The 18,197-nt window shown below is 42.4% G+C and overlaps 1 protein-coding gene across 1 annotated transcript in view; it reads left to right on the top strand.

Moving 5' to 3' along the window:
• The window catches only part of LOC124013588 (ankyrin repeat and sterile alpha motif domain-containing protein 1B-like), a 474,760-nt gene that overhangs the window by 347,794 nt on the left and 108,769 nt on the right, over positions 1 to 18,197 (top strand). Inside the window, 2 exon segments of the mRNA XM_046327903.1 lie at positions 15,332 to 15,996; positions 16,322 to 16,441. Coding sequence (XP_046183859.1) covers positions 15,332 to 15,996; positions 16,322 to 16,441 — 785 coding nt within the window.

The raw sequence follows: 18,197 nt of genomic DNA, 5'->3' as shown, positions 1-18,197 counted from the left end.
CAAGACAGGAAGAGAGAGGAGAAAAGCGAGGGGAGAGGGCAAGACAGGAAGAGAGAGGAGAAAAGTGAGGGGAGAGGGCAAGACAGGAAGAGAGAGGAGAAAGCCGAGGGAAGAGGGCAAGACAGGAAGAGAGAGGAGAAAGCCGAGGGAAGAGGGCAAGATAGGAAGAGAGAGGAGAAAAGTGAGGGAAGAGGGCAAGACAGGAAGAGAGAGGAGAAAAGCGAGGGGAGAGGGCAAGACAGGAAGAGAGAGGAGAAAAGTGAGGGGAGAGGGCAAGACAGGAAGAGAGAGGAGAAAGCCGAGGGAAGAGGGCAAGACAGGAAGAGAGAGGAGAAAAGCGAGGGGAGAGGGCAAGACAGGAAGAGAGAGGAGAAAAGTGAGGGGAGAGGGCAAGATAGGAAGAGAGAGGAGAAAAGCGAGGGGAGAGGGCAGGACAGGAAGAGAGAGGAGAAAGGCGAGGGAAGAGGGCAAGACAGGAAGAGAGAGGAGAAAAGCGAGGGGAGAGGGCAGGACAGGAAGAGAGAGGAGAAAAGCGAGGGGAGAGGGCAGGACAGGAAGAGAGAGGAGAAAGGCGAGGGAAGAGGGCAAGACAGGAAGAGAGAGGAGAAAAGCGAGGGGAGAGGGCAAGACAGGAAGAGAGAGTAGAAAGCGAGGGGAGAGGGCAGGACAGGAAGAGAGAGGAGAAAGGCGAGGGAAGAGGGCAAGACAGGAAGAGAGAGGAGAAAAGGGCATTCTCTCGCCTTTTTTCCGTCATCCCTTTTCATCCTTCTCTCTCTCTCTATCCTGTAAGAGTGGTAGAATAATATTGTTGTGGGTGGGAGGGTCATGGAAGAGAAGGCCATTACAGTGCCTTGCGAAATTATTCGACCCCTTGAACTTTGCGACCTTTGCCACATTTCAGGCTTCATACATAAAGATATAAAACTGTATTTTTTGTGAGGAATCAACAACAAGTGGGACACAATCATGAAGTGGAACGACATGTATTGGATATTTCAAACTTTTTTAACAAATCAAAAACTGAAAAATTGGGCATGCAAAATTATTCAGCCCCTTTACTTTTAGTGCAGCAAACTCTCTCCAGATGTTCAGTGAGGATCTCTGAATGATCCAATGTTGACCTAAATGACTAATGATGATAAATACAATCCACCTGTGTGTAATCAAGTCTCCGTATAAATGCACCTGTACTGTGATAGGCTCAGAGGTTCGTTAAAAGCGCAGAGAGCATCACAAAGAACAAGGAACACACCAGGCAGGTCCGAGATACTGTTGTGAAGAAGTTTAAAGCCGGATTTGGATAGAAAAAGATTTCCCAAGCTTTACACATCCCAAGGAGCACTGTGCAAGCGATATTATTGAAATGGAAGGAGTATCAGACCACTGCAAATCTATCAAGAACTGGCCGTCCCTCTAAACTTTCAGCTCATACAAGGAGAAGACTGATCAGAGATGCAGCCAAGAGGCCCATGATCACTCTGGATGAACTGCAGAGATCTACAGCTGAGGTGGGAGACTCTGTCCATAGGACAACAATCAGTCGTATATTGCACAAATCTGGCCTTTATGGAAGAGTGGCAAGAAGAAAGCCATTTCTTAAAGATATCCATAAAAAGTGTCGTTTAAAGTTTGCCACAAGCCACCTGGGAGACACACCAAACATGTGGAAGAAGGTGCTCTGGTCAGATGAAACCAAAATTGAACTTTTTGGCAACAATGCAAAACGTTATGTTTGGCGTAAAAGCAACACAGCTCATCACCCTGAACACACCATCCCCACTGTCAAACATGGTGGTGGCAGCATCATGGTTTGGGCCTGATTTTCTTCAGCAGGGACAGGGAAGATGGTTCAAATTGATGGGAAGATGGATGGAGCCAAATACAGGACCATTCTGGAAGAAAACCTGATGGAGTCTGCAAAAGACCTGAGACTGGGACGGAGATTTGTCTTCCAACAAAGACAATGATCCAAAACATAAAGCAAAATCTACAATGGAATGGTTCAAAAATAAACATATCCAGGTGTTAGAATGGCCAAGTCAAAGTCCAGACCTGAATCCAATCGAGAATCTGTGGAAAGAACTGAAAACTGATGTTCACAAATGCTCTCCATCCAACCTCACTGAGCTCGAGCTGTTTTGCAAGGAGGAATGTGGAAAAATTTCAGTCTCTCGATGTGCAAGACTGATAGAGATATTCCCCAAGCTACTTACAGCTGTAATCACAGCAAAAGATGGCGCTACAAAGTATTAACTTAAGGGGGCTGAATAACTTTGCACGCCCAATTTTTCAGTTTTTTATTTGTTAAAAAAGGTTGAAATATCCAATAAATGTCGTTCCACTTCATGATTGTGTCCCACTTGTTGTTGATTCTTCACAAAAAAATACAATTTTATATCTTTATTTTTGAAGCTGAAATGTGGCAAAAGGTCGCAAAGTTCAAGGGGGCCGAATACTTTCGCAAGGCACTGTATGTGGTGATTTAACTCCGTTTCTGGAATTGTAAATACATTACAGTAAGGGCCTGCAGTTGTCTGTCTCTCTCACACACACACACACACACACACACACACACACACACACACACACACACACACACACACACACACACACACACACACACACACACACACACACACACACACACACACACACACACACACACACACACACACACACACACACACACACACACACACACGCAAGCACTTACACACACATTAATACACATATGTTACCGTGGTTAACTGTCAACAGGAAGACTACGCCTGTGTGTGTGTGTGTGTGTGTGTGTGTGTGTGTGTGTGTGTGTGTGTGTGTGTGTGTGTGTGTGTGTGTGTGTGTGTGTGTGTGTGTGTGTGTGTGTGTGTGTGTGTGTGTGTGTGTGTGTGTGTGTGCAGCGAGGAATGCAAGTATGCTGTGTGGCACAACAGGAGCACTATCAGGTCCTGTTGTGTGTACTTGTAAGACTGGGTATGTACTTGTAAGACAGGGTGTGCACTTGTAAGAGTGGGTATGTACTTGTAAGACTGGGTATGTACTTGTAAGACTGGGTGTGCACTTGTAAGACTGGGTGTGCACTTGTAAGACTGGGTGTGCACTTGTAAGACTGGGTGTGGCCTTGTAAGCATATTTCAGTAGTATGAGTCAGTATGTGAAGCAGGTGGTGACCTGAAGTAAGACACACACACAGAGGACAGAATAAAGAGAGAGAGATTTGTCTATCCAAGTTGAGGTCTCTCTCTCCTTCATCTGACTCATGGTGTGTTTATATGGATGGATCATTTTTGATTCAGGGCTGAACAGTAGTTTTCTCCTCTCCTCCCTACGTGTGTGGATTATTTTTCCTTTACCTCTGTCCACCTCTGCTGTTCTTTCTACTGTTACTCAACTCTCTCTCTCTCTCTCTCTCTCTCTCTCTCTCTCTCTCTCTCTCTCTCTCTCTCTCTCTCTCTCTCTCTCTCTCTCTCTCTCTCTCTCTCTCTCTCTCTCTCTCTCTCTCTCAATTCGATTTAATTTTGGGGGATTTCAACAATAAAAATTGGACAGGAAACATTACTCACAATAGTTCCAAAGACATTTCTAATGTCATATTATGTTTATATACATTGTTGTAACAGTGTACAAAAGGGAAATACATCAACATAAATATGGGTTGTATTTACAATGGTGTTTGTTCTTCACTGGTTGGCCTTTTCTTGTGGCAACAGGTCACACATGTATCTGCTGTGATGGCAGACTGCGGTATTTCACCCAATAGATATGGAAGTTTATCAAAATTGGGTTTGTTTTCAAATTCTTTGTGGGTCTGTGTAATCTGAGGGAAATATGTCTCTCTAATATGGTCATACATTTTGCAGGAGGTTAGGAAGTGCAGCTCAGTTTCCACCTCATTTTGTGGGCAGTGGCACATAGGCAGACAGGCTATGGCAGCCTTTCTCAATAACAAGGCTATGCTCACTGAGTCTGTACATAGTCAAAGCTTTCCTTAATTTTGGGTCAGTCACAGTGGTCAGGTATTCTGCCGCTGTGTACTCTCTGTTTAGGGCCAAATAACATTCTAGTGTGCTCTGTTTTTTGTTGTTTTAAGTAATTATCTTTTTGTTTTCTCATTGGTTGGGTCTAATTGTGTCCCTGTCCTGGGGGTCCGTTGTACACTGAGGATATTTTTGCAGAAACCTGCATGCAGTCTCAATTTGGTTTTTGTCCATATTTTGTGAATTTCTGTTTGGTGAGCGGACCCCAGACCTCACGGCCATAAAGAACAATGGGTTCTATAACTGATTCAAGTATTTTTTATCCAGATCCTAATAGGTATGTCGAATTTGATGTTCCTTTTGATGGTATCGAAGGCCCTTCTCTCAGATCTTACACACCTTTGTGGAAGTTACTTCTGGCGCTGATGTTGAGGCTGAGGTATATATCGTTTTTTGTGTGCTCTCGGGCAACAGTGTCTAGATGGAAATTGTATTCGTGGTCCTGACAACAGGACCTTTTTTGGAACACCATTATTTTTGTCTTAATGAGATTTACTGTCAGGGCCCAGGTCTGACAGAATGTTGTCAGAACATCTAGGTGCTGCTGTAGGCCCTCCTTGATTGGGGACAGAAGCACCAGCTCATCAGCAAACAGTAGACATTTGACTTCAGATTCTAATAAGGTGAGGCCGGGTGCTGCAGACTGCTATACTGCCCTCGCCAATTTGTTGATATATCTGTTAGAGGGTGGGGCTCAAGCTACATCCCTGTTTGACACCACGGCCCTCTGGAAAGAAATGTGTGTGTTTTTTGTCAATTTTAACTGCACACTTGTTGTTTGTGTACATAGATTTTATAATGTTGTATGTTTTTCCCCGAACACCACTTTCCACCAATTTGTACAGAAGACCTTCATGCCATATTGAGTCAAAAGCTTTTTGGAAATCAACAAAGCATGAGAAGACTTGCCTTTGTTTTGGTTTGTTTGTTTCTTAATTAGGGAGTCCAGGGGGAATATGTGGTCTGTTGTACGGTAATTTGGGAAAAAGCCTATTTGACATTTGCTCAGTACATTGTTTTCACTGAGGATATGTACGAGTTTGCTGTTAATGATAATGCAGAGTATTTTCCAAAGGTTGCTATTGATGCATATCCCACGGTAATTATTGGGGTCAAATTTGTCTCCACTTTTGTGGATTGGGGTAATCAGTCCTTGCTTCCACATATTAGGGAAGGTGCCAGAGCTGAGGATGATGTTAGAATTTGTGCAAATTAGAATTTGTGGTCTGTATATTTGATCATTTAATTGAGAATGTTTTGGGTTGGAGGGTTTGTATTTTGTCCTGTAGTTCATTCAATGTAATTGGAGAATCCAGTGGTTTCTGGTAGTCTTTAATAGTTGATTCTAAGATGTTTATTTGATCATGTATATGTTTTTGCTGTTTGTTCTTTGTTATAGAGGCAAAAGGATTGGAGAAGTATTTTATCCATGCATCTCCGTTTTGGATAGATAACTCTTCGTGTTGTTATTTATTTAGTATGTTCCAATTTTCACAGAAGTCGTTAGTCTATGGATTCTTCAATTACATTGAGCTGATTTCTGACGTGCTGTTCCTTCTTTTTCTCGTAGTGTATTTCTGTATTGTTTTAGTGATTCTCTCTCTCTGTCTGTCTCCGTCTGTCTGTCTTTGTCTCTCTCCTCACTGTCTCTGTCTGTCTCTTGCCCTGTCTCTGTCTGTCTCTCGCTCTGTCTCTGTCTGTCTCTCGCTCTGTCTCTGTCTGTCTCTCGCTCTGTCTCTGTCTGTCTCTCGCTCTGTCTCTGTCTCTCTCTCGCTCTGTCTCTGTCTCTCGCTCTGTCTCTGTCTGTCTCTCGCTCTGTCTCTGTCTGTCTCTCGCTCTGTCTCTGTCTGCCTCTCGCTCTGTCTCTGTCTGTCTTTCACTCTGTCTCTGTCTGTCTCTCGCTCTGTCTCTGTCTGTCTCTCGCCCTGTCTCTCGCCCTGTCTCTCGCTCTGTCTCTCGCTCTGTCTCTGTCTGTCTCTCGCCCTGTCTCTCGCCCTGTCTCTCGCCCTGTCTCTCGCCCTGTCTCTCGCCCTGTCTCTGTCTGTCTCTCGCCCTGTCTCTCGCCCTGTCTCTCGCTCTGTCTCTCTCCTCTCTGTCTTTGGCTCTGTCTCTGTCTGTCTCTCTCCTCTCTGTCTCTGTCTCTCGCTCTGTCGCTCTCCTCTCTGTCTCTAGCTCTGTCTCTCGCTCTGTCTCTCGCTCTGTCTCTCTCCTCTCTGTCTCTGGCTCTCACTCTCTCTCTCTCGCTCTCTCTTGCTCTGTCTCTCGCTCTGTCTCTATATACTGTATATATACAGTTCATTCTGAAAGTATTCAGAACCCTTGACTTTTTCCACATTTTGTTACGTTATATCCTTATTCTAAAATCTATTAGAATATTGATTAGAATTGCCCAGAGACTATAAATTGTTTCTATAACGGGATTGGAGTCCACCTGGGGTAAATTCAATTGATTGGATATTATTTAGAAAGGCACACACCTGTCTATAAGGTCCCACAGTTGACAGTGATTGTCAGAGCAAAAACCAAGCCATGAGATCGAAAGAATTGTCCATAGAGCTCTAAGACAGGATTGTGTTGAGGCACAGATCTGAGGAAAAGAAACCAAAACATTTCTGCAGCATGAAGGTCCCCAAGAACGCTGTGGCCTCCATCGTTCTTAAATGGAAGAAGTTTGAAACCACCACGACTGAGCAATCGGGGGAAGAGGGCCTTGGTAAGAGAGGTGACCATGAACCCGATGGTCACCCTGACATCGCTCCAGAGTTCCTCTGTGGAGATGGGAGAACCTTCCAGAAGGACAACCATCTCTGAGGCACTCCACCAGTCAGGCCTTAATGGTAGAGTGGCCAGATGGATGCCACTCTTCAGTAAAAGGCACATGACAGCCTCCTAAAGGACTCTCAGACCACTCTGAATGCCAAGCGTCACGGCTGGAGGAAACATGGTGGTGGCAGCATCATGCTGTGGGGATGTTTTTCAGCGACAGGGACTGGGAGACTTGTCAGGATCGAGTGAAAGATGAATGAAGCAAAGTACAGAGAGATCCTTGATGAAAACCTGCTCCAGAGTGCTGAGGATCTCAGACTGGGGCAAAGGTTTGCCTTCCATCAGGACACCGACCCTAAGCACACAGCCAAGAGTGGCTTTGGGACAAATCTCTGAATGTCCTTGAGTGGCCCAGCCAGAGCCCAGACTTGAACCCGATCGAACATCTGTACAGCGATGCTCTCCATCCAACCTGACAGAGCTTGAGAGGATCTGCAGAGAAGAATGGGAGAAACTCCCCAAATACAGGTGTGCCAAGCTTGTAGCGTCATACCCATGAAGACTCAAGGCTGTAACCGATACCAAAGGTGCTTCAACAAAGTACTGACTAAAGGGTCTGAATACTTATGTAAATGTGATTATTCAGATTTAATTTTTTAAGATATACATTTTCTAAAATTTCTAAAAACCTGTTTTTCCTTTGTCATCATGGGGTATTGTGTATACTGCCCTACCTAGAAGAAAGGCAGTAACTGCTCATTTGGTCGAAAATGAGTTAATGTTATTTTTGCCACATTAAATACATGCTTAATTATGTGGATAAGTACCCTTCCTCTATTGAATTGTGTTTTGGAGAAAATGGGGGGCTCATGTTAGCAGTAACTGCATAAAGTTGCTTTAAAACCAAGGTAAATAAAAGCCATTTTTCTCAGATCCACTCTATGAACAGTTACTGCCTCTGCTTGGTAAGGCAGTATAGATTGACGAGGAAAAATAACAATTTAATCAATTTTAGATAAGGCTGTAACGGAACAAAATGTGGGAAAAGCCAGAGGGTTTGAATACTTTGTGAATACACTGTGTACGCACGCACGCACGCACGCACGCACGCACGCACGCACGCACGCACGCACGCACACGCACGCACGCACGCACGCACACACACACACACACACACGCACACACACACACACACACACACACACACACACACACACACACACACACACACACACACACACACACACACACACACACACACACGTCCTTTATCCATTTCCTGGCACCAGCATCTCCCCTGACGTATCCAGCTAATAACTAATCTTTTTTTTATAAGATGTTTATGTGCATAACATTTATCCAATTATATTATTAGAACCAACAGCCTCATGTGAGATACAGTAACATTAGGTCTCCCTCTCAGAGCTTTACTGTGTAATTATCTGTGTAGCCACCATGGTACTGTGTAAATGTCTGTGTATCCACCATGGTACTGTGTAATTATCTGTGTATCCACCATGGTACTGTGTAATTATCTGTGTTTCCACCATGGTACTGTGTAATTATCTGTGTATCCACCATGGTACTGTGTAATTATCTGTGTATCCACCATGGTACTGTGTAATTATCTGTGTATCCACCATGGTACTGTGTAATTATCTGTGTTTCCACCATGGTACTGTGTAAATGTCTGTGTATCCACCATGGTACTGTGTAAATGTCTGTGTATCCACCATGGTACTGTGTAAATGTCTGTGTATCCACCATGGTACTGTGTAAATGTCTGTGTATCCACCATGGTACTGTGTAAATGTCTGTGTATCCACCATGGTATTATACCTGGTTATACACACGCACACAGACCATGTTGTCCTGCTGATCATAGTTTTGTTCACTGATATTACACACACTGATCCACACAGCTCTGTTTGGCTGCATATCTGTTTGTCTGTTTATTGAGTTTAATCTTTATCAAATCTCATTGTGAATATGTGGTGAGGTTTGGAGTAGGGCATTGACTGTATGAAAAGAATGGACAATAAAGCTTTAGAAATTTGAATTGAAGGAAAATGTACTCCCCGACCTCAGGATGACACTGTACGTGCACGAAGACTAAATAGAATACTGTACACCATCCCCGGGGAGAATCACACACATACACACATACATAGATATACGGGCCAGCTCTCTTTCTGAGTTAGACCAGAAAGACTCTCCTCTCTCTGTCTCCCAATCCCTCTTTCACCCCACTGCACACAGAGACAGTGGCTGTCTCTCTCAATGCATCCATTTGGCTCTAAGTACACCTCACAGAACTCAGTCAATGGGCCAGACACACTGATACATCACACATGTGCTCTCTCTCTTGCTCTCTCTCTCTCTCTTTTCTCTCTCACACACACATGCATGCACACACACACACAGTGATGTTGACCAGGCAGCCGTGTCAGACCTCTGTCAGGAGTTGTGTAGTGTGTACGTAGGAGCCTGCATCTTGACAGGGCAGCAGCAGATGTATGTGTCTCTTGTTTTTAACCTTTATTTTAACTCTCCCTGTTAATCCTGATTCTGATGTGTTTCTCTCTAGTTGTTTTAAATAGATCCTCTTTCCTCTGTATTGCTGTGTGTTTTTCTAGATCGGTAGGGATATGGTTATGGTATGGATATGGTTATGGTATGGTTATGGTATGGTTATGTATATGTTATGGTTATTGTATGGTATGGTATGGTTATGGGTATGTGATGGTATGGATATGGTATGGTTAGGAATATGGATATGATATGGTTATGGGTATGTGATGGTATGGTATATGATATGGTTATGGGTATGTGATGGTATGGATATGGTATGGTTAGGAATATGGATATGATATGGTTATGGGTATGTGATGGTATGGTATATGATATGGTTATGGGTATGTGATGGTATGGTATATGATATGGTTAGGAATATGGATATGATATGGTTATGGGTATGTGATGGTATGGTATATGATATGGTTATGGGTATGTGATGGTATGGTATATGATATGGTTATGGGTATGTGATGGTATGGTATATGATATGGTTAGGAATATGGATATGATATGGTTATGGGTATGTGATGGTATGGTATATGATATGGTTATGGGTATGTGATGGTATATGATATGGTTATGGGTATGTGATGGTATGGTATATGATATGGTTATGGGTATGTGATGGTATGGATATGATATGGTTATGGGTATGTGATGGTATGGTATATGATATGGTTATGGGTATGTGATGGTATATGATATGGTTATGGGTATGTGATGGTATATGATATGATATGGTTATGGGTATGTGATGGTATATGATATGGTTATGGGTATGTGATGGTATGGTATATGATATGGTTATGGGTATGTGATGGTATGGATATGATATGGTTATGGGTATGTGATGGTATGGATATGATATGGTTATGGGTATGTGATGGTATGGTATATGATATGGTTATGGGTATGTGATGGTATATGATATGGTTATGGGTATGTGATGGTATGGATATGATATGGTTATGGGTATGTGATGGTATGGATATGATATGGTTATGGGTATGTGATGGTATGGTATATGATATGGTTATGGGTATGTGATGGTATGGATATGATATGGTTATGGGTATGTGATGGTATGGATATGATATGGTTATGGGTATGTGATGGTATGGTATATGATATGGTTATGGGTATGTGATGGTATATGATATGGTTATGGGTATGTGATGGTATGGATATGATATGGTTATGGGTATGTGATGGTATGGATATGATATGGTTATGGGTATGTGATGGTATATGATATGGTTATGGGTATGTGATGGTATATGATATGGTTATGGGTATGTGATGGTATGGATATGATATGGTTATGGGTATGTGATGGTATATGATATGGTTATGGGTATGTGATGGTATATGATATGGTTATGGGTATGTGATGGTATATGATATGGTTATGGGTATGTGATGGTATGGTATATGATATGGTTATGGGTATGTGATGGTATGGATATGATATGGTTATGGGTATGTGATGGTATATGATATGGTTATGGGTATGTGATGGTATATGATATGGTTATGGGTATGTGATGGTATATGATATGGTTATGGGTATGTGATGGTATGGATATGATATGGTTATGGGTATGTGATGGTATGGATATGATATGGTTATGGGTATGTGATGGTATATGATATGGTTATGGGTATGTGATGGTATGGATATGATATGGTTATGGGTATGTGATGGTATGGTATATGATATGGTTATGGGTATGTGATGGTATATGATATGGTTATGGGTATGTGATGGTATATGATATGGTTATGGGTATGTGATGGTATGGTATATGATATGGTTATGGGTATGTGATAGTATGGATATGATATGGTTATGGGTATGTGATGGTATGGTATATGATATGGTTATGGGTATGTGATGGTATGGATATGATATGGTTATGGGTATGTGATGGTATGGATATGATATGGTTATGGGTATGTGATGGTATGGTATATGATATGGTTATGGGTATGTGATGGTATATGATATGGTTATGGGTATGTGATGGTATGGTATATGATATGGTTATGGGTATGTGATGGTATGGATATGATATGGTTATGGGTATGTGATGGTATGGTATATGATATGGTTATGGGTATGTGATGGTATGGATATGATATGGTTATGGGTATGTGATGGTATATGATATGGTTATGGGTATGTGATGGTATGGATATGGTTATGGGTATGGTATGGGTATGGTATGGGTATGGTTATGGTATGGATATGGGGATGGTTGTGGTTATGGTATGGATATGATATGGGTATGGTATGGATATGGTATGGTTATGGGGATGGTTATGGTATGGATATGGTATGGATATGGGGGGTTATGGTTATGGTTATGGTATGGATATGGGGATGGTTACGGTATGGGTATGGTTATGGTAAAGATATGGCTATGTTATGGTATGGATATGGGTATGGTTATGGTATGGATATGGTATGGTTATGGTTATGGTATGGATATGGTTATGTTATGGTATGGATATGGTTATAGATATGGTATGGGTATGGTTATGGATATGGGTATGGTTATGGTATGGATATGGTATGGATATGGTTATGGTATGGATATGGTTATGTTATGGTATGGATATGGTTATAGATATGGTATGGATATGGTTATGGTATGGATATGGGTATGGTTATAGATATGGTATGGATATGGTTATGTTATGTTATGGTATGGATATGGTTATAGATATGGTATGGATATGGGTATGGTTATGGTATGGATATGGGTATGGTTATGGTATGGATATGGTATGGTTATGGTATGGATATGGGTATGGTTATGGTATGGATATGGTTATGTTATGGTATGGATATGGGTATGGTTATGGTATGGATATGGTTATAGATATGGTATGGGTATGGTTATGTTATGGATATGGGTATGGTTATGGTATGGATATGGGTATGGTTATGGTATGGATATGGGTATGGTTATGGTATGGATATGGTTATGTTATGGTATGGATATGGTTATAGATATGGTATGGATATGGGGATGGTTATGGTTAGGGATATGGTATTGGTATGGTTATGGTATGGATATGGTTATGATATGGATATGGTATGTATATTGTATTGATATGGTAATGGTGTGGTATGTATATGGTTATGGTATGGCTATGGTATGTATATTGTATTGATATGGTTATGGTGTGGTATGTATATGGTTATGGTGTGGTATTGTATGGTTATGGTATTTATATCGTATTGATATGGTATGGTATGGTCATGGTATGGTTATGGTATGGATATGGGGATGGTTATGGTATGGATATGGTTATGGTATGGATATGGTTATGGTATGGATGTTATGGTATGGATATGGTTATGATATGGATATGGCATGTATATTGTATTGATATGGTTATGGTGTGGTATGTATATCGTATGGTTATGGTGTGGTATGGGTGTGGTATTGTATGGTTATGGTATGTATATCGTATTGGTATGGTTATGGTATGGATATGGTATGGGTATGGATATTGGTATGGTCATGGTATGGTTATGATATTATTATGGTTATGGTATGAGTATGGTTATGGATATGGGAATGGTTATGGTTATGATATGGTTATGGGATGGTTATGGTATGGTTATGGTTATGGTATGGGGATGGTTATGGTTATGGTATGGATATGGATATGGATATGGTTATGGTATGGATATGGGTATGGTTATGGTGTGGTTATGATATGGATATGGTTATGTTATGGTATGGATATGGTTATGGTATGGATATGGTTATGTTATGGTATGGATATGGATATGGTTATGGTATGGATATGGTTATGTTATGTTATGGATATGGTTATGGTGTGGTTATGATATGGATATGGGAATGGTTATGGTATGGATATGGTTATGGGATGGTTATGGTATGGTTATGGTTATGGTATGGATATGGGGATGGTTATGGATATGGTTATGGTTATGGTATGGATATGGTTATGGTTATGGTATGGGTATGGATATGGTTATGGTATGGATATGGTTATGTTATGTTATGGATATGGATATGGTTATGGTATGTTATGGTTATGGATATGGTCATGGATATGGTTATAGATATGGTATGTACAGTGGGGCAAAAAAGTATTTAGTCAGCCACCAAATTTGCAAGTTCTCCCACTTAAAAAGATGAGAGAGGCCTGTAATTTTCATCATAGGTACACTTCAACAATGACAGACAAAATGAGACAAAAAAATCCAGTAAATCACATTGTAGGATTTTTTATGAATTTATTTGCAAATTATGGTGGAAAATAAGTATTTGTTCAATAACAAAAGTTTATCTCAATACTTTGTTATATACCCTTTGTTGGCAATGACAGAGGTCAAATGTTTTCTGTAAGTCTTCACAAGTTTTTTCACACACTGTTGCTTGTATTTTGGCCCATTCCTCCATGCAGATCTCCTCTAGAGCAGTGATGTTTTGGGGCTATTGCTGGGCAACAAGAACTTTCAACTCCTCCCTCCAAAGATTTTCTATGGGGTTGAGATCTGGAGACTGGCTAGGCCACTCCAGGACCTTGAAATGCTTCTTACGAAGCCACTCCTTCATTGCCCGGGCGGTGTGTTTGGGATCATTGTCATGCTGAAAGACCCAGCCACGTTTCATCTTCAATGCCCTTGCTGATGAAAGGAGGTTTTCACTCAAAATCTAACGATACATGGCCCCATTCATTCTTTCATTTACAAAGATCAGTCGTCCTGGTCCCTTTGCAGAAAAACAGCCCCAAAGCATGATGTTTCCACCCCCATGCTTCACAGTAGGTATGGTGTTCTTTGGATGCAACTCAGCATTCTTATATTTTGGTTTTCTGACCATATGACACTCTCCCAATTTTCTTCTGGATCATCCAAATGCTCTCTAGCAAACTTCAGACGGGCCTGGACATGTACTGGCTAAAGCAGGGCGACACGTCTGGCACTGCAGGATTTGAGTCCCTGACGGCGTAGTGTGTTACTGATGGTAGGCTTTGTTACTTTGGTCCCAGCTCTCTGCAGGTCATTCACTAGGTCCCCCCGTGTGGTTCTGGGATTTTTGCTCACCGTTCATGTGATCATTTTGACCCTACGGGGTGAGATCTTGCATGGAGCTCCAGATCGAGGGAGATTATCAGTGGTCTTGTATGTATTCCATTTCCTAATAATTGCTCTCACAGTTGATTTCTTCAAATCAAGCTGCTTACCTATTGCAGATTCAGTCTTCCCAGCCTGATGCAGGTCTACAATTTTGTTTCTGGTGTCCTTTGACAGCTCTTTGGTCTTGGCCATAGTGGAGTTTGGAGTGTGACTGTTTGAGGTTGTGGACAGGTGTCTTTTATACTGATAACAAGTTCAAACAGGTGTCATTAATACAGGTAACGAGTGGAGGACAGAGGAGCCTCTAAAAGAAGAAGTTACAGGTCTGTGAGAGCCAGAAATCTTGCTTGTTTGTAGGTGACCAAATATTTATTTTCCACCATAATTTGCAAATAAATTCATTAATGTGATTTTCTGGATTTTTTTCCCTCATTTTGTCTGTCATAGTTGAAGTGTACCTATGATGAAAATTACAGGCCTCTCTCATCTTTTTAAGTGGGGGAACTTGCACAATTGGTGGCTGACTAAATACTTTTTTGCCCCACTGTATATCGTATGGATATGGTATGGTTATGGCATGGATATGTTATGTGTATCGTATGGTTATGGTGTGGTGTGGTATGGGTATGGTTATGGTATGGGTGCGGTATGGTTATGGAGCACCTTTTACTGTCTCCATGTTAGCACAAGAGAGAGAGAGAGAGGAGATCTCATAAGATTGGTTACTGTGTGCAACCAATCTGTGGGTCTGTGTATGTATGTTGGACCTGGAATGTGTGTGTGTGGTGCACTCCAACATTAACTTGTGTGTGTTTTCTCTCCTCAGACGACGGGCCGTACCAGCAGAACCCTCCCCCCGCCTCTTCCAATACACTCCTACTACCAGACGACCGACGACAGAGCCTCGTCCCTGTAGAGTTCGCCGGCCTCCTCCACGGCTCCTCGCCGGCCTGCGAGACGCCCGACACACCCTACCACCTCTACACCTCCAACACCAATCTCAAAGCCCGAAAACACACCCCCTCGGACCCCCACACCAGCCCGGTAACCACGCTCGGTAACCAGGGCAACCTCACTTCGGTAACCCAGCCCTTTGAATTAGGAATTGGACTTCCACCGCCCCTCATTATCCCTCACACAGGAAACGAGGCGTTGGCTCTGAAGACCTCCAAAGACCCCATCAAAGACGACAGACCCCCCAAACCTCAGGTAGTCTATCGCACCATTTTCCACACCCGGGTTAACCAGAACCCCCAGAGCGCCTCGCCCTCCTCCTCCTCGCCATATGGTTGGAACGGGGAGGCGGTGGTGGTGAGGGGGTGTGTGTCGGGAGCTGGTGGACTCAGGGAGGGGACACCGGTGTCTGGATACGAGGACAGGGCCTTTACCCTGGGCAGGATGAGATCCATACCTCGCAGTGTGCTGGACCTAAAGCTCTCCAAGTCACTGTCCAAGTCTGACTCCAACCTGGTGGCTGTGTCGCCCATACAGGTCTGTTGTCGTGTTTATATCCCCTTTTAATGGAGAAACAATGCTGTTTTTTGGACCATTCCCTCTGTATCTTGTGTGAAATGTCAGGTGTAATATTAATTGCGGTTAAAAGTACTGCCCCAGGCTTATTACACTGAGAGAGTGGGTTTTGGTAAATGTAACCGTTTGTTTGGTTACCATAGGGGGAATGACTGTTACAGAACCTCACCTTAGAATTTGCTTCAAGCCACAGACAGTTGTCCAACTTGATAAACGATATTGATTCAATTGATGGATCCATTGTTAAACGTAGATTAACGGACAGTGTGTTGACGGTCTCTTTCAGGAGGAGTACCATTGGGGGTCGGGGGCCAGGGGCCAGGGGCCGAGAGGACGCCCAGGGGACACCGCCAGTCCTGGGGGCCAGCTTGAGAGAACACCCTCCTTCACTGCTGAATGGGAGGAGGTGAGAGAAGCACGTGCTGTGGCTGCTGTTCAGTCAGATAGAAATGTCATGTCTAGAACTCAAACAAAGAAGAAATTACGTGGTCTATTATCTGTGAGTCTGTTCTACACAATTCGTTTCTGGTCCAAGAGAAAAATGACAGGAATGTCCAGGTTCCTTTACTTTCTCTTCTATAAAGTAAAAAAATAAAAGGTGAGAGGAAATTAAGAAAAGAGAGGAGATTGAATAAGAAAAAAGGTATGATAAATGCATACCGCGATGGAGAGAGAGAAAGTAAAAAGCATTTGTGTGCGTGTGCGTGTGGGCGGGGGCGATGTACCTTTTAAGCATGATTGTGATCCACGTGTTTATTTCCATTGGTGAGAAATATTATACACACTGACTCAGCCAAATGATCTTCTGGTCACTATTCACACAGACTCACACCACCACTAATGCTTTTCTTGGGTGTGTTTGGAGAGGTGACCGATGTTAAGATATGCAGGAAAAGGAGTCCAGCTTCATACCCAGGAACTCACCCAGGAACACACACACGTTAAGCCACATCTTCCATACACATATGATCAGCCTATACAATTCATTAGAAAGATATCAACTTCACGAATTGCCACTTTACAGTCCAAAACATCATCATTTGTGTAGAGCCTTGTTCTAGACTGGATTCTGCACTCCTGAACATAGCAACAAAACACTTAAGCTGATTGGCTGATATACTGGGTGTGTTTGACATGTGTGATCTAATTGATGTGTATGATCATATGGCTTTTTCACATGCTGTATAGTAGGGCTGTGATGACCCCAGTTTATCAGATGCTGTATAGTAGGTCTGTGATGATCCCAGTTTATCAGATGCTGTATAGTAGGGCTGAGATGATCCCAGTTTTGCACATGCTGTATAGTAGGGCTGAGATGATCCCAGTTTTTCAGATGCTGTATAGTAGGGTTGTGATGACCCCAGTTTATCAGATGCTGTATAGTAGGGCTGAGATGATCCCAGTTTATCAGATGCTGTATAGTAGGTCTGTGATGATCCCAGTTTATCAGATGCTGTATAGTAGGGTTGTGATGATTCCAGTTTTTCACATGCTGTATAGTAGGGTTGTGATGATCCCAGTCTTTCACATGCTGTATAGTAGGGTTGTGATGATCCCAGTTTTTCGCATGCTGTATAGTAGGGTTGTGATGATCCCAGTTTATCAGATGCTGTATAGTAGGGTTGTGATGACCCCAGTTTATCAGATGCTGTATAGTAGGGCTGAGATGATCCCAGTTTATCAGATGCTGTATAGTAGGTCTGTGATGATCCCAGTTTATCAGATGCTGTATAGTAGGTCTGTGATGATCCCAGTTTATCAGATGCTGTATAGTAGGGCTGAGATGATCCCAGTTTTTCACATGCTGTATAGTAGGGTTGTGATGATCCCAGTTTATCAGATGCTGTATAGTAGGGCTGAGATGATCCCAGTTTTTCACATGCTGTATAGTAGGTCTCTGATGATCCCAGTTTATCAGATGCTGTATAGTAGGTCTGTGATGATCCCAGTTTATCAGATGCTGTATAGTAGGTCTGTGATGATTCCAGTTTATCAGATACTGTATAGTAGGTCTGTGATGACCCCAGTTTATCAGATGCTGTATAGTAGGGCTGAGATGATCCCAGTTTATCAGATGCTGTATAGTAGGGTTGTGATGATTCCAGTTTTTCACATGCTGTATAGTAGGGTTGTGATGATCCCAGTCTTTCACATGCTGTATA

The sequence above is a fragment of the Oncorhynchus gorbuscha genome, linkage group LG25 (genome assembly GCF_021184085.1).
Source record: "Oncorhynchus gorbuscha isolate QuinsamMale2020 ecotype Even-year linkage group LG25, OgorEven_v1.0, whole genome shotgun sequence".
NCBI lineage: Eukaryota > Metazoa > Chordata > Actinopteri > Salmoniformes > Salmonidae > Oncorhynchus > Oncorhynchus gorbuscha.
The sequence above is the reverse complement of the archived record's forward strand: the minus strand, read 5'-3'. Positions and strand labels throughout refer to the sequence as shown.